This window comes from Phragmites australis, chromosome 6, assembly GCF_958298935.1.
Source record: "Phragmites australis chromosome 6, lpPhrAust1.1, whole genome shotgun sequence".
Classification (NCBI taxonomy): Eukaryota; Viridiplantae; Streptophyta; class Magnoliopsida; order Poales; family Poaceae; genus Phragmites; species Phragmites australis.
Window position 1 is genome coordinate 31,209,213 of NC_084926.1, and position 24,561 is coordinate 31,233,773.

Here is a 24,561-nt window from a genome sequence, read left to right on the forward strand (position 1 = left end):
TGTTGGTAAGTGGCGCGGGAGCTTTTCAGGACAAAAGGCATTTTTACATAACAAAAGACCCCGAAGGGTGTAACAAAAACTGTTTTTTCTTCACCCCCTACACATTCTAATCTGATGGTACCCTGACCAGGCATCTAAGAAGCATAACAAGTCGCTGCCGTCAGTTGAGTCAACCAGCTAGTCGATTCGGGGAAGGGGGAAAAGATCTTTCAAGCATGCCTTGTTCAGGTCAGTGAAGTCAACGCACATCCTCCACTTACCATTGTGCTTTCGGACAATGATTGGGTTAGACAACCATTCTGGGTACTGTACCTCCCAGATGAAGCCTGCCTCTAGGAGCTTGTCGATCTCTGTCAAAGTGCTTCCTTCTGGTCGGCTGCGAACCGATGTGCCATCTGCCTAACGGGTCGTGCATCTGACCGTACAGATAACTTGTGCTCGATCACATCCCTGGGGACTTTGGGCATATTAGAGGGACCCCATGAAAAGACATCTGCGTTCGTTAGGAGGAAGGTGATGAGCGCGAGTTCCTATTTGGGGTCCAGTGAGGCTCTAATCTGGACTGTCTTAGTCGGGTTGGTGTCATTCAGGCTTACTGCTTTGAGTTGATCGTCTGGGCTAGCGATGACCTGGTGTCATTCAAACCTTAATAAGAGATAGATCGGGTTTAACCCTAGAATTCAATTCAAACAATAGAGTATAACCAAATGCAAGAAACTGAACAAAGTTGACACAAGAATTTGTTTACCGGAGTTCGGCCACTCCACAAAGAAGTGCCTACGTCTCCGTTGAGGAGCTCACAAAGAGCCAGGTCTTTTCCAACCCTATCCTCACCAAAGCAACCACAAAGATCGAGCTTCGGGTTTCTTACTCAACTTGTCGGGGTGATACAAACGTCCCGGGACTCACCACAAACTTGGGAGCTCAACGGGCGATGCCTAGCCATCTAGGTGGACAAACCACCAAGAGTAAAGAACTTGAAACCACCGACTTGACAAAGAAACGAGTGCTCAAAAGGATGGCTTGTATCTCACTAGCACTATTGCTCAAACTCACTCAACCCTAGCAAAGATCTCAACAAGAATCACAAAAGGGGAGTGGAAAGGAGCTTTTAATGAGCTAGAAGCCTTTTGTCTCAAAGCTGGTCGGAATTGAAGAGCTCAGGTGATTTTGCATTGAAGGGTGTGGGGGTTTTTATACTCCACACTCAAAAACTAGTCATTATGCTCTGTGCGGACCCTCCGCACAAGTTCGGAACCTCCGCACTTATGCGGACACTCTGCAGAAAAGTGCGAACCTTCAGCAGTTAGCTGAGAACTCACTAAAGTGCAGACCCTCCGCACAAAAGTGCGGATACTCTGTAGAAAAGTGCGGACCTTCTGCATTTTTTTGAAACAAAAGATTTAGGGCTAACTTTCTATGACTCTCATGGGTTTTTTTGGACTTTTGATCACTGTCTCTATACAACAAAGTAGATTTCATGTCCCCTTTATAGTACGGCATCCTAAACTCAAATATAAAGCATAAAAGAATTTAAAAAGCATAGGAGTCGAGCCGCTTTCCTTCATCCTTTTTGGGGGTTCACAATGCTTCACATTTTTCACTTGATGGAACTAACACCTGTCCATAACTCATAAAACTCGTTAGTTCTTTAATTGCCTTGTCATTATCACCAAAACCCGCTTAGGGTCCTAGATGCACTTTCAACGAGGCGCTGTCCGTTGCTGAGCGGCGGTGCGTGTCCTGGGGGAGAGACGACAGTCTCTGAGCCTTGGTGATGGGGTGGAGCCGTCTGATGCCTCCCTGCAGGTGGAAGGTGTATGATAGAGCTGTTTGCCCTTTTCTAGCACCTGTCGGGCCCTGTTCTCCTCCTCTCTAGTGGTCACTGGCTCTGGATTACACCACGAAGGTCACGTTGGCGCAGGAAGTCATGTAGGTCGGAGGTTTGGCCACCCCGACTTGGTGGTGGCCCATGGATACTCCCCGTGGTTGGGGGAGCTATTCCGCCGCGAGCCCGTCTATGACCCATGGTGACCGCGACCCTCACCGAACCTCGTGACAGGCGCGGTGCATGTCGACGTGGTCTGGCGTCGGGCGGTCTCGACTAGGAGGGCGAGATCACGTAGCAATGGTGCCACCGTTGAGCCTTCTAGTATGGGCACCGGTGGGTGGCTGAGGAGAACCCGTAGGTTCTAGAGGTTCTATGCTGGCGTCATGGTCTCGTAGTCGAGACGCTGAGCGTGGAGCTGTGATAGGTCGCGAGGTAGGGGGAGCCCCCATTGTTGGGGCGGCGTGATGGCCTAGTGAAGACGCCATCATTGAAAACACCTTGTATAGGGGCTCCTCGGGACAGTGCTGGGAATGTTGGGGCTGTCTTGAAGCTCCTGCCTATTTGGCGCCAGGCTGGTTTCCCTCTGGGCGAAAAGCCGGGGGTTCACAATCGGCGTTTGAGGCCTGGGACCCTCCAGCGCCCTCTGCAGAATGGGCCGTAATGCAGAACTCGCGTCAGGTCTCAGAGATCCCTTGATTCCGGTTTGGTGTGCCATGCCTGGAGTACACCTGGTTTGTCCGGATGGTACCCTATGACGAATACATCGCGGAGACAGGGGTCCTCGGAACGGGACTTAGCGGTTGCCATGGATTCGGCCATGGATAGTCTGATCAAGTTTTTTCAAACTTGCTGAAACGACGAAAACACGCCCCCTTACCTAGCACGTCAAATGTCGAGGGTAAATCCCTGACAGTGATTCCAGGATGATTTGGATAGTGGGTGCGGGAACGACGTTTCAGGGATTGGGTGTGTTTGTGTGTAGATGATGGATTCAGGGACACCAGAGATTATACATGTTCGGGTCTCCCGGAGGATAACAACCCTATATCCTGTGTTTGTGTTATAGAGGATCTCACTTAGTTACAGACGGTGTTCTAGTAGTTTACCATAATTGATCTCCCTTGGTTACAGACGGGATCCTCATCCCTTTATATAGTAGGGAGAAGGAGAACTTATAAGTGGCCCCTATACAGATGACCTCTGCTAATTCTAATATCTAACTCAACTCATCATTACGGAGTACCAGGTATGCCAACTTGTTCTGACGGCATTGTATATCGTGCCACCGCGCGCCGTCTTTGCTTAGCTTGTAGAGCCTTATCCTTCTGCATTTAATGTGACGGGACGGAACGATGCCCTTCTGTACCGTCCACGTCCACTTGCCTCTCTATGCCGTCTCCGTCCACTTGCCTCTGCACCGTTCCCATCCACTTACCTCTCTGTGCCATCTCCGTCCACTTGCCCTATCGGATGGCTAATAAAATCCCATCTGTTGTGCGGCACTACGCCGGCTTGTAGAGTATCACTCCATAGCCTTTAATGCTACGGGATGGGACAACGCCCCTACACCGCCCACACCCTTATGCGTCGGGGCTGGTGCCTGGTGAAGAGAAGCGTTCGAGCGAGTGTTCAATCCAGTCCCGCGACCAGGGGGCTGGTCGTGGGGTTTGTGTGATGGCGTAGTGAGATTGGTTGCTAGAGGCTTTACACTGGTCGGGGTAGCTTATCGACCGATTAGCATTTTTATGAGATGTTCCCCTGACTGTTTGCACCATTTATAGGGCCTATTAGCTAAGGTACCCCTTTACTTGATACACAGACAATCCGCTTCGATCAGTTGTACTTGAGTCCTCACTCCCATGTGGAAGACCAGTGGGGTTAGATGAACAGTACCTGTCCATTTTCAAATTCTTGCTTCCCTCTTCCCGTAATTGGTCAGTGGGATTTTTATGCTTAAAAATAATGAAACTTTTTCTATAAGTTCAACAATTTATGATGAATTCATTTTAAAAGGATTCATCTCAATATCTCTTATAGGTTTCAATGAAAAATCTCTAAAAAGCTTACTTTTATAACTTCTAACAATTTTAATGCCTCAAATAAATTCTCAAAAATTAGGAAAAAAACACATATATTCTTCTCATGTGATGTACTAATTTATAAAAATTTCTAACCCTAGATTATTTAGTGAAAAAATGTGTTCTTTGTAATGCTCAATTTATATACATTTTTATTTCTTCATACGATATTATCTTTTTCATTCAATTTGAATTCAAACAAATTCATTTAAATATTACACAATCAAGGGGTAAATTCATAAAAAATCATCATAACCAACTCAGCTCATCCAATTCATCCAACCAAATAAAAACTTAGCTTATCCTATCTATTATAATCTCACTAACCAAACAGAAAACTGAATCATCTTATCTATCCAGCCAAACAGAAAATTAGATTATCTTATTAAAAAATAAAAATAATCCTATTCTATTTAATCTTATCCTTCAACCAAATACACTCTAAACTAACATCGTTGATGGGAGTAGGGATGAAAACGGAACGGGAAAATCCCGTTCCGTCCCGGTGCCGTATTCCGTTTTTTTCAGTCCGTTTTCGTTTTTTTCCGTTCCCGTCTATCTTGTTTTCGTTTTCGTCCGGCTAAGAAAATGTGAAAGTGAAAACAGTAGAGGGTTTTCCCGACCGTTTCCGTCCGTTTTCACCCCTACGCTCACTTATATCTTTGGTTGAGACTTATCACTTATGTTTATTATATGCTCGAGTATTGAGTTAAGGTTTATGTGGTTCTTTTCTAGAGGGGTACAAAACATGACGTACATAACCCACTTACATCACACTCACGCCTAACGCACGCACACGCGTGCATGTCCTAAGCATACACATTACAGATATATTCTCGCTAAACGGGCACGTGTGTGCATATCCCTAACTACTAAGGAAAAACCCCCGATGAGGCTCGTGGGTCGATCCTAGGGATCGAACCTACGACTGGTCGTCCCTGTCAGTCTGCCACTAGGAGCGAACCAACCGAGCTACTGCTCGGTCCTAAGGCTTATGTTGTTGTATCTTCGTATCTTGTATTGTTTGAGTCAAATATTGATAAAAAAATAATATGTCATGTGAATCGAAAAACATATGATATATTTTTTTACTTTAACGCGACTTGCTGATTGGATTGGTTCATTAAACTTATTAATTCAGTGTTATCTGAAGATAATGTTAAACTTATATATGTTGACATATCTTGATGGTTCTGTAGGTCGGTGTTTCCATTTTGTGTTTTCGAATCCCGACCGATACCGGCATTTTCCTGATCGGATTGGTTCATTTTCGACCCTCCGATTATGTCCGATCGTTTTTATTTTTTCCCATTCCTGTTTATCCCTTTTTTTTTCGTCCGGTAGAGAAAATATGAAAGTGAAAACGGTTAGAGAGTTTTTCTGACCGTTCCGGTCCGGTTTCGTCCCTAGATGGGAGGGAAGGCATGGTGTCGTAATTTGGCGTATATGCGCTTGGCCCACGGACGGGTGGGGCATGCATGTGGGACAAGGTGTTCCCCATGTTTCTGTTTCTCTTCGTTCTACTCAAGTTTGTTGTCACGCAAAAGGTAGAAATTAACATACCACGCATTAGTACATTCAGTGCCGTACAACCAATGGAACTGCATTCCATTGGTACATCACTTTAATTTGCTTCTCTCCTCGTTCTGGCAATGAGCAACTTTAGAACAAGGGATTGTGTCTCAGAATTAGGATGACAAATTTACTCCTACATAGTAGTTGTGTTGATGGAGTACTTCAAACGTCATTGCAAACAAAACAAAAAAAAGTTGGGCGTAGGAAACCATTCGATTTGGTCATGGCTCTTTGATCAACAAAGTAGCAGCAGCCAGGAGTACAGTGAATTGAAAAATAGATACGCGATCGAACATTCCGTTTGGATACTACGTAGAATACGTTAAAGGCAAGCTACGAGTGCCACTACTAACCTATTCTAGTAGGCACCTCACTCATGCACTCATGTACGTGTCCCGGGTTTAGTCGCGACGATCAATCATGGCCATGGGCACGATCAGCGCGCACAAGGCTAATGTGGACGAAAGCCAAGGCAGCATGTGAAGTACACCTTCAAGAACAGCCTAGTGTGGTCCCCACCGGCAGCGGCATCGCAGCTAGCCATTTGACAGGATAAATTACAGTGTCAGCGACGTCCGGGATAGTAGTATGTTCCTGCCAGGTCCCACCGGTCAGCAGCCTACATGGGCAGGGGCAGAGCAGCAGCAGAGAGAATAGGCTAGCTAGCGTGGGAGACAAGGGCGGCTCTGTTCCCACTTCCGACAGAGTCGGGGCGCAGTGGATTGTGCGCTTCGGCGCGCGCGCGCCGGATCAGACGGCTGCCCAGCGGAGCCCGACTCGGCCCGGCCGCCTCACCGCTGTCCACGAGGCTGATCCGACGGCCGCGGCGGCACGCACAGCCTTTCAGCCTGACTGCCTGACCCTTGAAGCTACATAGCCCTTTCTGGCTCTTCTGCAACCTTCTTAGCCCTTCAATCTGAAGGCAATGCATGGATCAATGGCATACAAGGATTCAGAATTTTTGTAGTACCTCCTTTTCATTTATTTATCACCAGTTTTTACTGTAGCATTTTTGATTTTATAAAAAGATTATAAATACTTAAAAGTATATAATATTAATGAAGTGCATTTCACGGTGAATCTAATAATACAAAATTTTTAAATATCTATAATTTTTTTTTAAAAAAAATACAAAATTAAAATTGCTATAGTAAAAAATTGGTGACAAGTAAATAAAATCATATCTTTTCACATGATTGGGGTGTAAACGGTGCAGATGACTTGAGCACATCAGCTTCACGTGCACCGGTAACACAGTATCTTTGCTGCACTGCACAACAGGCTAGTCACTCGAGGCTCCGGTGTAAGGTCGATTCTAGTTGTGGGGCTTTTTCCGCTGGAGCAACAGAGATCGAGTGCGGTGCCTTTTCGGTGACTGGCCCGGCCTCACACTAGTCCACTGATGAGGCTAGCAGCGATTAGGTCTACTCGGCATCTGAGGATCGGATTCCCCACTTGTCCTATTCGTCTCGTTGGTGACAGTGGCGCAGGCACGACACTTGCGGTGGTGATGCACACGGTTGTGGCGTCGGAGCCGCTGGCGCACGGAAGCACGCACGCACGCTCGCCGGCCACCCACCTCCAGCTCCACCACCATCCACGGAGTAGAGCCAGCCAAGCATGCAGGCGTGCACGGACGGACGGACGGACGGGTCGAGCCACTGAGCGGTCTATCCATTGGGCACCGGGTAAAGACGAAGCGAACGAGCAGGCTGCAGAGAGGGCGAGGCTGAGCTGGGTTGCCGAGGCTTTCCGGAGCAGTGGGCGGGGGCACGAGGCACGCGCACCCACCACCCCAATCGAGTGCCCACGCAGCCACGCTCCGCCTCCAGTCTCCCCTCATTAATTCCTCTCCTCTGCCCTCCTCATCACCTTCGATTCCCTCGCTCTGTATCTGCACCTGTATCTACTCAAAAGAAGCGAAAGGGGGAATAAAAATCAAAGACGGCCACGGTGAAGCTGGCGAAAAGAAGACCGGTAAAAAAACCCGTCCTTTATAAACTCCTCTGCCCCTTGCTCCTCCTCGCCATTGCACTTGCACAGCAGCTCAACGTCTCGTTTTCTAGTCCCATTTTCCATTCAGCTCTTCTGCCTCTCTGTGTTTGCTTCATTTCATAACCAAACTAGATCTTGCATATACACTTGGAGAGCCAGATAGATAGATCGCAGGTAGTGCTTCTCGCCCTCTGTTTGTTTGCTGATCACTGAATTGGTCGATCTTAAGGGCGTGCTCCTTGCTTACTCTTGCACCTGTCTGATGAATTTCAGAGGAGGCGAGGAGTGAAACAGAGGAGCAGGCAGGATGCCGTGGGCGGGCTTCCACGTCCGGCTGGTCGTCTTCTTCCGTGTCATCGTGTGAGTAGCACTGTAGCAGCAGCAGCAGCGGGATGCATGTCCGTTTCTCGACGAAATCCATTTGAGAACCGGTTACGACAGTACTCCGTACTAAACTGCCATCCCATGTGGCATTCTTCGCAGGTGAGCTCTGCCACGCTGATCAAGCCGGACTTGGACGGGAGGGGCTCACCGGGGGCGCGCGCGCCTGAGAATGTGCGTTGTGCCCAACGGGAGGTGCAGGAGCAGCAAGGCGTGCGCTGACACGGTGATGAGAAGTGGTGCCATCGCGTACTACCACACGCAGAGCAGGGTTTGCTAGGTGCTTGATCATGTATTGCCTCTCTGCTCCTCTTCCTCTTCTCGTTACATTCGTTTTGTACTACTACTAATCTCTAGCTGACAGCCTCCCTGGTTCGTGCTGTGAATCATTTCCTGTGTCTCAATGATATTGGGTTCTGAGTCAGCCAAATGCATGTTTCATCATAGAATAGTGGCGGTGGTTACCATCTTGAAAATAACATCATATTGTGCAGCCGTGCTTGTGTTACTATCAGTATCAGCCATGCCCTGTGATAGAGCTGACTTAACTCCCAGTATTTCCACTAATGATCTTAATGAATAAGTCATCTTGTACCCTGATCCTTTGCGCATCTAGTTTGCACGCTACCTAGTCTTTGAATAATCCAGATTTTCCGTCTTGTGCCGCCCATTCCTGGACACGGAGTGGAGTAGGTCGTACGATATGCATGCAATGATCTTTCGATTCACGCGCGTAGGTGAGCGAGTGCGCCGGCTGCACGCGTTCCAAATCTCGGCATGCCTTCTTTTCCGAAAAATCCTATGCTTCGCCGTAGGCACTTTTGGTCTTTCTGCTTGTGCCCCGGTGCTGCTAGCCTGCTACTCCTAGTCTTTTCGTGTGATTGGGTTGGAACCTTTAAATATTGCAGCAGCAGTAGGGGCACTGCTGTGATGTATGCATTGCAGGATTTGCAGCTTGCTTTTGGCCTCTCGTGCTTGCTTGTCCCCTTTTTCCTCCCTCGCAAAAACCGTTAGCTCTCTGCGTGCAGTTGTCTCCGGGCATACATACCCACCCCCCTGCTCGTGTTGTGTTGTGTGGTAGGCCAAAACTGGTACCGAACTACCAATTGCTTGGCTTGTACAAGGATGGCACAGTGGAATTGCACTTGAGTTTGCATCGCCATTGTTGCCTGTTCTAATAAGTGTTGTGCGTTGCTCCTCTTTGTTTTGTTTCCAATCCCTATTGCTACCGTTGTCTGAATATGTGTATTATGCGTTTTCCTTTCGGTTGTAATGTGCAGGCCGAGTACTTCCGTCATCTCCTCAAGCCTGTGACGTAGGTAGGTTGGCCATTGCAAAACCCTCCCTTCTTCAGACAGCTTCAGAAGGAAACAGAGGGTTGGAGTTTCTTAAGCAAGACAGGTCGTGCCAAGAGTCGGAAGACAACAAGGCGTGATGCAGGGAGGCCACGGATACTACGGCGGCAGGGACTCCCCGCCGCAGGGGTATGGCTACGGTTACGGTGGCTACGGCTACGATGCCGGCGGGTACAGCTCCGCGGGCGGGTACTGCTCCAACGGCTACCCGTCGGCGGCCCCGACATACGAGGACCCGCTCGTCGCCGGGCGGAGGGCGCACGACTTCCCGGCGCCGCTGAACGGGCTCGAGTTGCAGCCGTCGGAGACGTGCCCCAAGAACTACGTCATCTTCGACCAGACGTGCACCAAGAGCCGGGTCATGTTCCACCCCTCCCTGGCGCACAAGCTCGGGGGTTCGTCCGCCTGTTACGGCGGCGGGGGCGACGCGCATGACGTCGGGAAGGGCGCGTACAGGGACAACAACGACTACGACGACAGCTGCTCGGTGCGGCAGAAGGAGGACACGGACGAGATCGACGCGCTGCTGAGCTCGGAGGACGGCGACGAGGACGATGTGGTGAGTACGGGCCGCACCCCGGGCTACCGGGACGGGACCTCCCCGGACTCCACGTGCTCGTCCAGCTACGGCGGCGGCGGCGGCAAGCCGAGGCCCAAGAAGGACCGGATGAAGAAGATGATGCGGACGCTCAAGGGCATCATCCCCGGCGGCAACCAGATGGACACGCCGGCCGTGCTGGACGAGGCCGTCCGGTACCTCAAGTCGCTCAAGGTGGAGGCCAAGAAGCTCGGCGTGCGCGGCTCCGACAGCTAGCTGATCGAGTACGTACGTACTGACATCGGCAATGCAATCCGAATCGATGGCATCGGCACGAGGCAGCAATAGCAGCTTAGTTAGTGCTCTTTCCGCAGCGCTATGATCTGGCTGAACTCTTTTAGTGCACTCTACTTTTGGCCACGGGCTTTATGCTCTCCGTCCATGATGAGAGCATGGGGCACAGAGACAGAAGGAGGCAATTGGCAGAGACTCAAGGTTGTACTACTAGCTATTGATTCGCTTTGGTTGTAGTGGAGAGAGATGATGAAATGGCCGGTCGGAATCAAGTGGGCGCAAGGCAGCGCAGGGCATGGCAGGAGATCGAAGGGGAGCAACGCATGCATGCATGTTTGGCTGCTTGATCGCTTCCCCTCTTCCATTCCTCTGCTGCTCCTATCCTGCCTCGTGGGGCTTAGTGGTGCTTGGGTCCCCCTCCCCTCCTCTTTTGCTTGTAAGCCCCCGCAGGACAGGAGGAGACTGGATGGATGATGAGTGATGCGATGCCCCTGTGCCCCTGCCTGGTTTCGTTGCTTTGCTTTTCAGTTGCTGCCGCGTTTGTCTTGTTTCATTTGATCCATATATCCATCCATGGTCCACGCACGCATATATGCATGCATGCAAGGCTTACTAGTGTTACACTATACTGTCATGATTGCGATGTGTGTTGCTTATGATGGTGACGATGATGATGGTTGTGTTGTGCCCCGTGTTGGGCGTGGCACTACCGAGCTGGCTTTTGGTTCTGCTTAGCATCCTCCCACCCTTTTTGTTCTAGTGCTTGCATCCCACACGGAAAAAGGGGATCGGAGCGACTCAAGCGATAGCCCCCTGCTTGCTTTGGCAATGTCAACTTGATGCATGCTTAAAGGTGTCTCTAGTGATACTACTATACGAAACATGGCCCCCTCTTCGGTCTTAACCACATACAATCTAAGAGTTTTGATGATCCGTGTGACCGTGTCATTTGCTCGTTGATGAGTTCAGGGATTAACTGAAGATCTTTCAACAAAATCACTGGCCAATGATCATCCGTGGTGGATAGCCTTTTTGCATGCTTTGAGTACTGTCACAATCTTTGACCCCTCCAAGCTTTTCACTTGGCAGTTGACTACTACTTCAGTGTCCCCATCAGGCCATGTATTGGACTGGACCAACCAAAACATTGTGGCTTTAGGTCGAGCGAGTCAGAACGCTTGGATGTGACCCTCCATCGAGTGAACTCCGGCATGCAGGATTCGATCGGCAGCCATTGCCACCTCGTAAATTATCCTTCACACACTTGTTTGGACCCCAAACAAATGAATTCTGCTTTAGAAAGTCCAAGCATTTTATCTCAGTCCATGAATACTTTTAGTAATTTTTGTGGGGCTACATATGCAAGCGCCATTAATGCGTCTAAAGAAAGTGTGGTGGATGCCTAGAGCAAGTGGCCACACAGAAAGCTTCTGACTTCAGTGTTCAGTCCACCACTTTTTCTTCTCACGAACACACATGCTAGTGGATTTTTCATTTTTATTTTTAGACCAAAACACACTAGTGGATTTCTCCCGTGCTAGAGTTCAACTTCATTTTTTTTCTTCTGAAAACACGCCGCTCGTCATCACAACGATCGGAGGAGAGAATTGAAATACAAATCTCTTCAAGCTTTGAACCTAAGACCGATTAGTTATGATAAAATGGCAGCAAGACATCCTAAAATGTTAGGGTTTACCCTGGGACACTCCAAATTAATTTTCCTTTGCCACAAGATTGTTTAATTAGGTAAAAAATGTCTCAGACTCCTCCTTTTCCTTATACATCGCTAATTTTTATATATTAATTCTTGAAAATTATAAGAATTTTTTCTAATAACCCTTTCATTTTTTCTGAATTTAACATGTATATTTTTGATTGATCAAAGTTTAATCCTGAGCTAAAAATAGAAAAATTCTATTTTAATTAAAAAATATTTATGTAGAGTCCTTGAATATTTTTGAAAGTTTTGAGTTTTTTTTTAACATTTTTCCCGACTATAACGAAAGGATAATTTCTCTACATCCATTTATAAAAAGACATTATACACACACACACATACACACACAACACTAAAGAAATATTGGATACGACTCATCCAATTGAGAGGTATGAGCTGCTAACTGTAGTAGTATGTCAAGCGTAGCAAGTACATGATCTGAATAGTATGCAGACAAAATATTAAAAATGCGAAGAGTACTATGATTAGGATGGATAGTTAGTGAGCTAAAGGCTGAATTTCGTCTCTCTTATTATTGGTATACACATGTAAATATATATTAGTGTAGAGACTAAAATATAAAAGTATAATAAGATAAATGAAATATCGAAAAAAGGGATGAAGTGAGTTTGACCCTGCAAGTTCTACATGGTATCAGAACCTGTCATGTGGTGATGTGTGAGGCAATTGGCTGCGCTTATGTGCACGAGGTCGTGATTGAATTGCCTGGAGGTGAACTCGTGAGAGGATTGAAGTAGCAAGCACATGAGGTAGGGGAATTCACATCAGAGGAGCTACGGGTGCGGCGGATTCGTAGGTGGCGGTGCGACTACCGAGTTGGTCAGCGGTGGTGTTGCACTGCGGTGAGGCAGCATGCGAGCTCGTTGCCGAGGTGGTGAAGGCGTGCAGGCCCACGCGTGAGTACAGGGAGCGGCAACCAGAGCGGCTGTGCAGGGCGCTGGCTGGTGTTGCAGCGGAGTGGTGTGCACTCGGTGTTGAAGAAGCGAGGAGGAGTTTCGTGAGGATCTAGTTCACTTAGATATGGGACAAGCTCGTGCACTTGCTGCGTGAGTGTTTAGGCTCCAGGGTACTCAGATCTGAGAGGAGGCCCAACAGAGGTCAAGTGCAGGTGGGTGCTCTTGACAGAGAAGGCACGTGAGTGGCTAGTATGAGGAGAGAGTAGTGTGCTTCCGGGAGTGGTGTGCTCTTGGAAGAGTATTGCTGTGCTCTTGGCTATCTCGTGTGTGCTTTTGTGAACTGCTGGTGCTGGTGCTAGGAGGTGTGTGCACGACTGTGCGTGGAGAAGAGTTTGGTGTTGAGCAGGTGCTGATTGAGGGGAAGTTGAAGTTGGTGACAACTTCCTTTCTAATTTGAGAAGAAAGAAAAAGGCAAAAGAGCTACTATTGTTCTGAAATTGATTTCTGAGAGGAACAAAGGTAGTCTTGGGTGCTTGCTATGCTTCTGAATCAATGGAGGGAAATCAGAGAATTGAACAGGTGCTTGAAAAATTGGTAGAAATGCTTGCTGTGAAGAAGGATGAGATCACATCCTCGAGCATGGAAATTGTGCTCAACACAGATGCAGTTAAGAAATTAGAATTGATGTCAAATGATGTTAAACTAGAAGACATCTAGAATTATTTGGTCTGGTATAGGAGGACAATGTTATTGTTGAAAGCGAAGAAACTTGAAGGCTTTGTCAATGGTGAGACGACTGGGCCCAAGGATAAATCAAGTTATGAATGAAAAACCTGGGATGTCACTAATTTGTTGGTGGTTGCATGGCTGCTGAGCTCGATGTCCCCAACTATTGCTGCATCAGTGGATACTATTGTGACTATTTTTGGGATATGGTAGGCTCTTTCAGAGATGTACTCAGGTATCGGGAATATGATGTTGCTAGCTGAAACATATGATAGAATATACCATCTGAAGCAGGGGAGCTATCTTTGATGGAGTATGTTGCTAAGTTGAAGCATTTATGGGCCGATTTAGATCACTATGATCCTATTGAGTTGCCACATCCTGAGTGTATGGCATGGGTGAAGAAGTGGATGGAGAAAAAAAAGAGTTCTTCAGTTCCTGAGAGGTCTAGGCTTAGAATTTGAGGCAAGACGTGCTGCCATATTTCATCAATCAAACCTTCCTAACCTGGAGGAAGCTATAGCTGCTATAGCACAAGAGGAGACTAGACTAAAGGTAATGAAAGGTAATGCTTCACCTCCACCTCGTCCATCTTTTATGGTGACAGGATCCCAGGAGACTAGGACATGCTATAATTGTGGTGAGAAGGGTTATTTGAGTTGTGATTGTCGCCAACCTTTCAAGTTCAATCATGAAGAGGAAGGGGCTATAATTTTTGTGGATGAAGAGGGGGTGTGAGCCGTGGTGGAGGAAGAAGTTATAGAGCCAATCTTGCTACAACTGAGGAAGGTATATCTAACCTAGTTACGACCCCAGTTGCTAAGTTAGCAAAATTAAGAAAGCTGAAAAATGATGAGAAGAACTCAAAATCAGATGATCAAGGGTTGATGGCTTTCAATTCAGATTGGATATTAGACTCGGGTGCATCCAGGCATGTCACGGGTATGTCGAATGAATTTACATCTTATACACCATATTCATATTCTCATAGAGAGACAATCTAGACTGCTGATGGGAAATGTCGACTTATCAGAGGTGTGGGCGTGGTGCAATGCACACCATCTATTACATTGTCATTTGTGCTATATGTTCCATCTTTTCTAGTAAATCTAGTTTCAGTAAGCTCATTGGTTGATCAGATGGATTGTCGTGTTTACCTTGATCATGAAAATTATTTAATTCAGGAAGGAAGATGGGAAGAAGGCTTGGGAATAGAGTTCGACATAATGGACTCGGGTATCTTAATAGAAGCTAGATAGATGAAACAATATGTCTTGCTCTGTTAGCCATTGCAAGTGAGGAGGAGATGAAACTATATGTCTTGCTCTGTCACCCGTTGCAAGTGAGGAGTAGATTAAGGTAATGCTTTTACATTATCGGCTGGGACACATATCTTTTGATATTGTTAGTAAGATATTTCCTGATGAAATGTGTAAGGTGGATAAACATAAATTGGTATGTGATGCATGCGAGTTTGGAAAGCATAGAAGAATATCTTACGTGAGTAGGGGATTGCAAAGTGTGTCACCATTTATATTAATCCATTCTGATGTGTGGACTTCTCCTGTAGTATCCATTAGTGGAGCGAAGTACTTTATCACCTTTATTGATTGCTACTCTCGCATGACATGGCTATACCTTATGAAACATAAAAGTGAGGTACTTGAATGCTTTAAGGACTTTTGTGCATGTGTGAAGAATCATTTGAATGCTCATGTTCCAATTATTAGAACTGATAATGGGACTGAGTATGCGAACAAAGAGTTTGGAAGTTTCCTTTCTAAGGAAGGAATCTTACATCAGACTCCATGCCCTAATACACACCCACAAAATAGAGTAGCAGAAAGAAAGAATCGATATCTCTTAGAGGTAGCCTATTCACTTATGTATACTATGAATGTACCTAAATTCTTGTGGAGTGAGATGGTTATAACTGCTACTCATCTTATTAATCGCATGTCATCAAGAGTGCTTAGGATGAAGACTCCCTATGAGATGCTATTTGAAAAAAATGAGTTTATTATTCCATCAAAGGTGTTTGGGCTCACTTGCTTCATTAGGGATCACAAACTTTTAGTCGAAAAGTTGGATCCTCAAGCCATCAAGTGCATCCTTGTGGGCTACTCATCTGGGCAAAAAGGTTAAAAGCGTTAGAGTCCATCTGAATGTCGCATATTTGTAAGCATGGATGTGACTTTTAGAGAATATATTCCTCTTTATGAGGAAAAACGGAGTTGAGTTCATTATTTGCTGATCTTGAATCCCTTGACACGTACAATGTTGATGTGGAGAATTATGATGGAATCCTGTGGGCTAAGGATGAGGAGCGATCAGAAGAAAAGGGAGTTATGACTGGCCTGATCTCGTGTCTAGTTACCGTGAGCAAGTCTATATAGGAGGAAAGGGGGATAAGATCACATACCGAGTATAATCTATGAGTGTACACGAGAAGGAGGAGAAAGAATCCCATACAACTTTCTTCTGTTGGAGAAGGGGCAAGCACAAGTAGTGGAGCAACACCAATCTCGAGTCACTAATAATGAAGTTGATCAGTTGTTGGAGACAGGGAGAGAAGAGGTTGAATTTTCCATTGACTTGCCTATTGCCATAAGAAAGGGAATAAGGAGTATTGCAAGAAAGTCTCCAATAAGGTATGGGTTTGAGGATGCAAATAGTGATAAAAATGAAAATGACATAGCTAACTATGTCTCATATGAGTCATTGTCCCCTACTTATCGAGCTTTTCTAGCATCACTACAACTAGTGACAATTCCAAAAGACTGGAAAGAAGCCAAACAGAATCCAAGGTGGAAGGAGGCCATGCTTGAGGAGCTGGTAGCACTTGAGAAGAATGAGACTTGGGATCTTGTCTCATTCCCTGTGGGCAATAAGGTAGTAAGTTGCATATAGGTTTACACAGTGAAACAGAACCCTGAGGGTAAGATAGAGAGGTATAAGGCAAGATTAGTGGCAAAAGGGTATAGCTAGACTTATGGAATTGATTATGATGAGACATTTGTGCCAGTTGCAAAGATGAGCACGATAAGAATATCTCTTGTGCAACTAATTTCGATTGACCATTGTACTAATTGTATGTTAAGAATGCATTTTTACACGGACATCTCCATGAGGAAGTTTATATGGAAATTCCACCTGGATTTGTTACTATTCAAACTAAGGGAAAATTCTTGAGATTGAAGGAATGTATGGTCTAAAGTAATTGCCAAGAGCGTGGTTTGATTGAATCAGACGTGCAATGTGTAATATGGGATATAGACAGTCTAATGGAGATCACACTGTGTTTTATCGCCACTTTGGTAAGTATGTCACTATTCTTGCTGTTTATGTGGATGGCATGATTATTACTGGTGATGACACTTTAGAGATGACCCAACTAAAGGAGAATCTAAGCAAAGAATTCAAAGTCAAGGATCTAGCCAACTCCGTTATTTCCTGGGTATTGAGATAGCAAGATCTCCTAGAGGAATTATTCTATCCCAACGGAAGTATGTCCTGGATTTACTAAATGAGATAGATATGCTTGGGTGCGCTCTGCTGCTACACCCATAGAACAAAACCACAAGTTAAGTGCGCGATCCGGAGATCTGGTAGATAAAGAAAGGTATCAAAGGCTTGTAGGACGATTGATTTACTTAGGTCATACAAGGCTTGATATAACTTATGCAGTAAGTGTAGTAAGTTGCTATATGCATGATCCTAGAAGTAAATACTTGAATGCAGTTTATAGAATCCTACGATATTTGAAGAGTAGTCCTGGTAAAGGACTATGGTTCAAGAGAAATGGTCACTTGAGTGTGAAAGCTTTTTGTGATGCAGACTAGGCTAGTTGTCTTGACGATAGAAGGTCAACTTCTAGTTATTGTACTTTTGTTGGAGGAAACCTGGTGTCATGCAGAAGCAAGAAGCAATCGGTGGTGTCTCGAGCCATGTCTATGTGCCTAAGTGAGATGTTATGGATAAGAAACTTATTATCCGAACTGAAGCTATCGAAAGACACCTTAGAGCTTTGGTGTGATAATAAGTCAGTGGTCAATATTGCAAATAATCCAGTTCAATATGATAGAACCAAGCATGTGGAGATCGATTGCTTCTTCATCAAGGAACGATTGGATGATGGAACACTTAAACTAAGTTATGTAGCTTCAAGGGATCAAGTAGCAGACTGTCTAACAAAAGGCTTAGAAGTTAAAGAATGTGTCGCAACTTATAGCAAGATGGGGATGATAGATATCTATCGCCCATCTTGAGGGGGAGTGTTGGTATATACATGTAAATATGTACTATTGTAGGGACTAAAATGTAAAATTACATTGAGATAAATGAAATACTAGAGAAGGGGATCAGGTGAGTTTGACCCCGAAAGTTCTACACTTATATTGTTTAGGGTTGTACTAGAAGAGATTGATGAGAATGCTGAAGTGCCAGAAAATTACTCAGATCCTAAGATTATGGTGACGAAAGTGGGACAAGTTTTCAAAACAAATCAAATGCCTTCAATTTTTAAAACATGTACTGAATGCGTATGGGATTCGATACTCATCATAAAAATGAGGGGGGGGGGAGGGGGTTCGATGGTCGATGAAAAAGCAAAACTATCAGGATGATGCACAATGGGTGTGATGTCCATATTTGAAGCTTCACCTTCATGGAAAAAGAGTATGCACATTTGTTAAAGAACAAAACTTCATGACAAAGTAGTATATTAACCAAATGTGAGTATATCGAAAAGAAGTATATGTAACAAATGTAAGTATATCGAGAAGGAGTATATACAAGAAATAGGAGTGAAGCGAAAAGGAGTGTGTACACAGAAGAGAAGTATATAGAAAAGGAGTATATACACTAAATAGAAGTATATAAAGGAGTATATAGACCTTATAGAAATATACTGAAAAGAAATATGCACAATTGTTACAGAACAAAGCTAGATAAAGCATTTTACATTGAGTACATAGGTGAGATTGGTGTATGTTACTCAATTTTTTAAATGAAAAAAAGTCAGAATGTATTGGACAAGTACATGGATCATGACAAGCCATGCGTCGAAGACCTCGCTCGGGCTGTCCTGCCAGGCGAAAAACTGGCGCTTCGTTCAGACTCGGGCCGGACGGCTTTGCAGGAGTCGATGCCGGTATTTGACGCCCAGGGGCCGACGGATCGCACGGGGCGTCGAGACCCCGGGACACTGCATATTCCTGAGGCAGACGACAACGGAGGGCGGGACGCTGCCGCCGATGATGGCAGATCGCCAAGCCGGGGCGACAAGGGGAAGCGTCCCCGGTCGCCCATCGCCCTACCATCCTCGTCCTCTCCATCACCATCACCTCCACCATCCCCGCGCTGAGAACCTCGGCCGACGGCTGGCGGCGTGACGGCCGGCGGCCGAACTGGCCAGCCCTCGGGAGCAGGTTTCGGGGCGGATGCTGGGACCATTTCACAATGGCCCGGGGGCCAGAGCCCACCCCCGAAGAGGAGACGGCCGGAGCCCAGGCCGAAGGCCCCAAAATTCCAAATCCCGCAGTCCCGATGGTGTTACCGCGGGACAAAAACCATGTAAGACCCCTTTTTTTCTTCGAGCTCGTTTTGCTCGTGTCTTGGCTAGGGGTTCATCTCTTTCCATTCCAGGCCGCCCAAGGGCTCTTTAGGAGGCCGAGCGTCTCCCGAGCAACCAAGGCCTCCCCCTATCCCTGAGTTGAGATGCCAGGCTGGCTCTACCCCAAGCACTCTGACTGGGAAGGAGCTACCGGCTTCAGGGGAGGCTGTCGCGATAAGGGTGGTGCTGGCGCAGCCGCCATTGGGGTCTTCGAGCGCCTCTGCTGAAAAGGCACAGAGGGGATCCAGCTCTCGGCCATCCCCTGGCCAGGCCCCAGAACCCCTCCCCGAGGTGCTGGGGAGTGCTCGGGAGGTCATCGGGTGGCTCGAGGCGGCCATTGCGGCAGAAAGGGCTGAGCTCAAAGAGGAGTGCGCCGCCCTTGTTGACGAAAGGGGATGGCTGGAGGAGGCCTGCAAACTCCTGGAGACCCGTGTGGCCACGGCTCACACGGCCTATGAGAGGTCCCTGCAGGAGCTGGCCATCGAGCAGGAGGCCCTAGAGAAGGTGCGCGAGGAGGCCGTCGCCGCACAGAAGGAGGCTGAATGCTTGGGGGAGCTTGCGTCACTGCACGACCAAGCATCGAAGGAGCGTGCCGGTGAGCTGGCTACTCGTGAAGAGCGGCTTGCCTTGCCCGAGTAGTTGGTTGCCTCACGGGAGGAGGCGGTCGGCAAGAGGGAGGATACCTTGCGATCCACTGAGACGGACCTCCGCCGCCAAGCTCAAGACCTCGAACGCGGTGGCACCGACGTTCTCCGCAGGGAGGAGCATGTTGCACTGCGCGAGATGGACGCCGATATGGCGTCGTCAGCGCTTGCCGCCCGGGAGGAGAACCTCGCAAACCAGGAGGCAGGCGTAACTGCCTGAGAGCAGGCCATCGAGGCTCGGGCTGAGCAACTAGAGCGGGCCTGCACCGAGGTGGCTGCCCAACTCCAAGAGGCACGGGCCGCGAAGGACGTTCCCGCTAGCACCGCTAGCAACAAAGGTCTTGAAGCTCGGCTGAAGAAAGCCGAGGAGGAACTTAATGCTGTCCGCGAAGAGCGGACATGGTTAAGGCGATGATGCAGGACATCCTTCGGCAGGCCCAAGGCTCGGGGAGGCGTCCGGGCTCGGGTCCGTGACGGTGGGTTCCCAAGGGTTGGATACGCTAGGCCATCTTGCCCTTGGGTTCTCAGAGATCGCCCGGCGCCTCGAGGCTCTCCCTCCCACAGTCCAGGAACTGGCGACCCGGGAGGGGCGTGCGCTGGCCCAGGGTGTGGCCGAGCACATTCTCGCCTACTATCATAGCTGAGACCCCGCCTTCCCGCTGGAGCCAGCCCGGCAAGGCGTGGTGGAGGCAGAGGAAGCCATCGCTCAGGCAGCCATCCGCGATGTCGCACCGAGGTGGCGAAATTTTTTGTGTGGGAGCCAGGCCTTGACAGTGATAGCGGAGACGATGCGTGACCTCCTCCGTAGCCTATAATAAGTTAGGGGTTTTCTCTTCTTTTTGAAAGTTGTAATTCTGGAGGTGATTACCTGTTGATTGGCTCCCTTCAGTATATTAGAAGCCGTCTTTGGAATGGTACTCCATTTTGTACTTCTTCTTCCTTGATTTTGTTTGTACTAATGTCCCGAGAGGCATTGACCAGTCCGAGCACTGGCGGTTTACCCCCGAGAACAAGGTTGCCCCGGTCACTCACGCTCGAGCAGCAGGACCACCCGAGATCCACGGGTTTTGGTTGTGCTCGGGGTACTCGGCTCCCGAGCATCCAGCCCCCGAGTCCGTGCATAGGATCCAGTGCTCGGGGCGCGCAGCCCCGGGCACTTGTGAGTACGTGGCTGCTGAGTCAAATAGACAAAGATAGACACAAACTCTTTTGCTCGGGAAGTGAGTCCACCTAGCACGATACCCACCACGACTCATGAATGTTTTCTACCTCGCTACCTCTCAAACAAATAGACCAGAGACGCGCACAGGCGGGAATGCAACCAAGAGTCCTCATGGTCTGGTGGTGTCCCGGGTAGGACTGACCAGGCCGAGCACCGACAGCGTGACCCCGGGGACTAGATGGTCCCGACCACTCGTGCTCGAGCGGTAGGACTACCCGAGAACCCCAGAGTCTCGGTAGTGCTCAGGGTACTGCCATGCCAGCCGGGCACCACAGCCTACCATAAGGACTTAGGTCAGTGATCACCACCAGTGCGGTACACCGACTACTGTTTGTTTTTGTCGTTCCGAAAAAGTGAATACGAGAGCGGGGTTTTTTGCGCGAGGAGATCGCTTCACCGAGCAGATTAGCATAAGAGGGTCCCGAGAATAACTCGGGGACAATAGTTTATTACGCATGTATGAACAGAAATTCACATGACTTTAGTGACTTACCGAGTCGGTGTCAGCCTCTCGGCCGACCAGGCCAGGAAAGGGTAGATGCCCCAGTGCTCAGGGCGCCCGGGAATGTGGATTCCCTTGTGTAGATCGTTTTAGCCCCCAGGTCGTCCTTTTGGCACCGAGCCCTTCCCGGGGGCTAGGTGGTCTCGACCACTCATGCCCGAGTGGTAGGATTACCTGAGGACCCCAAAGGCTCGGCAGCGCCCAGGGTACTAATGCCCTTGTGCTCGGGTCGCTTGGTTCTCGATTATTTCTCTGTAAGTTTAAATAGGCAAGGTTTCTTTGCTTGATGCGCTCTGTCGGTGCGGTACTCATTATGGCTTTCTCTCGTTTCTTACCCGCAACCTTTCGAATGCCCGGACCGACGAAGTGCACAGACAGAGATATGACCAAGAGGTCCCATGGTTCGGTGGTGTTCGGGCCGAGACTAAACAGGTCGAGCACCGACAGCCCTTCCTCGGGGACTAGGTGGTCCCGACCATTCATGCTCGAGTGGTAGAACCACCCGAGAACCCCAGAGGCTCGGTAGTGCTCGGGGTATTGCCACAGCAGCCGGGCACCACAGCCTACCACAACGGACTTAGGTCAACGATTGCCGCCTGTGCCGCATACCGACTGACATCCATTTTTTTTCAGCGGGAAAACGAGAGAGAGCGTATTTTTTGTGCACAAGTCGAGCATCTCACCAAGCAGATTAACACATGGGTTCCAGAGGAAAACTCGGAACAAGAGCAATATAGGCGTATATTAACGATTCATACTGATGTGATGAATTTTAAATAGCAAGTGATAAGCATAGACATGCGAAGGTGCTCCATGTTCCACGCATTTAGGAGAGGTTGCCCGTCCTCTGTGGCCAATCGAAAGGATCCTTGTCGTGGGGTACTGGTCAAGATGAAGGGGCCTTCCCACATGGGGGAGAGCTTGTTCTTTCCTTCGCGCGTCTAAGCGCGTCGAAGAACCAAATCCCTAATCTCGAGCGACTGGGCCCGGACACGGCGCTGATGGTATGCATTCACTCGAGGTGAGCCGAGTGTAAGCTCGGAGGGGAGGATAGCTTCGGCGCCGTAGACGAGGTAGAAAGGCGTTTCCCTGGTGGCTCGGCTTGGCGTGGTCTGGTTGGCCCATAACACAGTGGGTAGCTCATCGATCCACCCTTTCCCATGCTTTGTGAGCACGTCATAGGTCCGGGTCTTGAGCCTCTTCAGTATCTCGGCATTCGCGCGCTCCACTTGTCCGTTGCTACGGGGATGAGCAACGGAGGCAAAGCAAAGCTTGATCCCGAGGTCCCCGCAGTATTCCCCGAATAGGGCACTTGTGAACTGAGTGCCATTGTCGGTGATGATCCTGTTTGGGATGCCGAAGCGACTTGTGATGCCGCAGATGAATTGGACCGTCGTGTTCTTGGTGACCTTGATTACTGGGACCGCCTCCGACCACTTGGTGAACTTGTCGATGGCGACATACAGGTACTCATAGCCCTCGACTGCTCGGGGGAATGGACCCAAGATGACCAGCCCACAGACCGCGAAGGGCCAAGAGAGGGGGATGGTATGAAGAGCCTGAGCTGGCTGGTGAATCTGCTTTGCATGGAACTGGCACGCCCTATAGCGCCGGGACAGCTCAGAAGCGTCTAGGAGGGCTGTTGGCCAGTAGAAACCTTACCGAAAGGCCTTCCCGACCAGCATGTGGAATGATGCATGGCCACCGCACTCGCCCTTGTGGATCTCAGTGAGGAGCTCACCGCCTTCTTCCCGGGTGATGCATTTCAGGAGGACACCGTTCGTGCCGCGCCGGTAGAGATCCCCATCTACTAAGGCATAGCATTTGGACTATCGTGCAATCCTCTCTGCAAAGGTGTTGTCCTCAGGAAGGATGTTTTCTTTCAAGTACCCTCGGATCTCGTCAATCCACGAGGGTTCCTAAGGACTACCGGCAAGTGCAGTGCACTCGCCGGGCGGTGGCACCTTGACAGGACCTCCCATTGAAGGTGCGGCCTGGGTCCCCTCGACTGAGCTCGAGGGTTCCCCTTCATCCTGGTCGGCAGATAGGATGGATGGCCATGTGAACCTTTCTTCAAAGGTTCCGGTCGGGACGAGTGCTCAGGAAGAAGCCAGGCGGGAGAGGTCATCGGCCACGATGTTGTCGTGGCGGGGTATGTGCCGCAGCTCCAGGCCGTTCGAAGTGCCGCTCCAGCCTCCTGACTTCTGCCACGTATGCCGCCATCTGTGGTTCCGCGCACTGGTATTCTTTCGATACCTGGTTGACCACCAGATGGGAGTCTCCTTTGACGAGTAGCCGCCGGATCCCGAGACCCACCGCAGCTCGAAGTCCAGCGATGAGGCCTTCGTATTCCGTCATATTGTATGTTGCTCGAAAATGCAGCTGCACAACATACTAGAGTACTTCACCCGTCGGGGAGGTGAGCACCACTCCAGCCCCCGCGCCCTTCAGCGTGAGGGAGCCGTCAAAGTGCATGACCCAGTACTCGGGCCCATCTTGCCCGGGGTACGCGGATAATTCTTCGTTGTCGATCTCGGGGACCGGCGTCCACTCCGCCACGAAGTTGGACAGCGCGTGGCTTTCTATCGCGTGGTGACTGATGAAGTGCAAATCGAATTATGCAAGCTCGACCACCCACTTGACGATACACCCGGTACCTTCTCGGTTCTGCAGGATCGGTCCTAGTGGGTAGGTGGTCACCACTGAGACTTTGTGTGCCTGGAAGTAGTGTCGTAGCTTCCTGGAAGCGATAAGCACTGCCTAGAGCATCTTCTGTGCTTGAGGGTATCTTGTCTTGGCATCCCGAAGGACTTCACTGATGAAGTACACCGGTCGCTGTATCCGACGGCCCCCGATCACGGTCTCGCCTGAGGCCTTGCCACAGCCCCCGAGCTCAAAGCAGGGTGCGGAGCCTGTCGAGGTCTCGAGTTCAACTCCCTGGTCGAGACAGGTCCCACATCCTGGAGGCTGCTCGGGGGCGGCCGGGAGCTCGGACCTAGCACCTTGCCCCGAGCACTCATCACGCTCCACCACCAGCACCATGCTCACGACCTGAGGAGTGGCCGATACATAGAGCAATAGAGGTTCGCCCTCAGCGGGGACCACCAATACGGGTGGCGAGGTGAGGTACTTCTTCAAGTCTTGGAAGGCCTGCTCAGCCTCCAGTGGCTAG

The 24,561-nt window shown here is 48.9% G+C and overlaps 1 protein-coding gene across 4 annotated transcripts; it reads left to right on the forward strand.

The window, feature by feature from the left end:
- The first annotated feature begins 7,256 nt into the window (after window positions 1–7,256).
- On the forward strand, window positions 7,257–10,646 carry LOC133922221 (transcription factor bHLH144-like). Of its 4 annotated transcripts, none has more exons than XM_062367445.1 (4): window positions 7,257–7,653; window positions 7,753–7,877; window positions 7,963–9,046; window positions 9,141–10,646. In XM_062367445.1, exon 4 carries the CDS (start codon window positions 9,295–9,297, stop codon window positions 10,027–10,029), a length of 735 nt encoding a protein of 244 aa, XP_062223429.1. In that variant the 5' UTR covers window positions 7,257–7,653; window positions 7,753–7,877; window positions 7,963–9,046; window positions 9,141–9,294; the 3' UTR covers window positions 10,030–10,646. The 4 variants fall into 4 exon arrangements, with proteins under 4 accessions (XP_062223429.1, XP_062223431.1, XP_062223428.1 ...); XM_062367447.1 differs by having other exon boundaries at window positions 7,260–7,653; window positions 7,963–8,140; XM_062367444.1 differs by having other exon boundaries at window positions 7,261–7,653; window positions 7,963–8,152.
- Window positions 10,647–24,561: the final 13,915 nt, after the last annotated feature.

Bases quoted from the DNA above. Each gene is read 5' to 3' on its own strand.
- LOC133922221 (XM_062367445.1), top strand. From the start codon at position 9,295: ATGCAGGGAGGCCACGGATACTACGGCGGCAGGGACTCCCCGCCGCAG.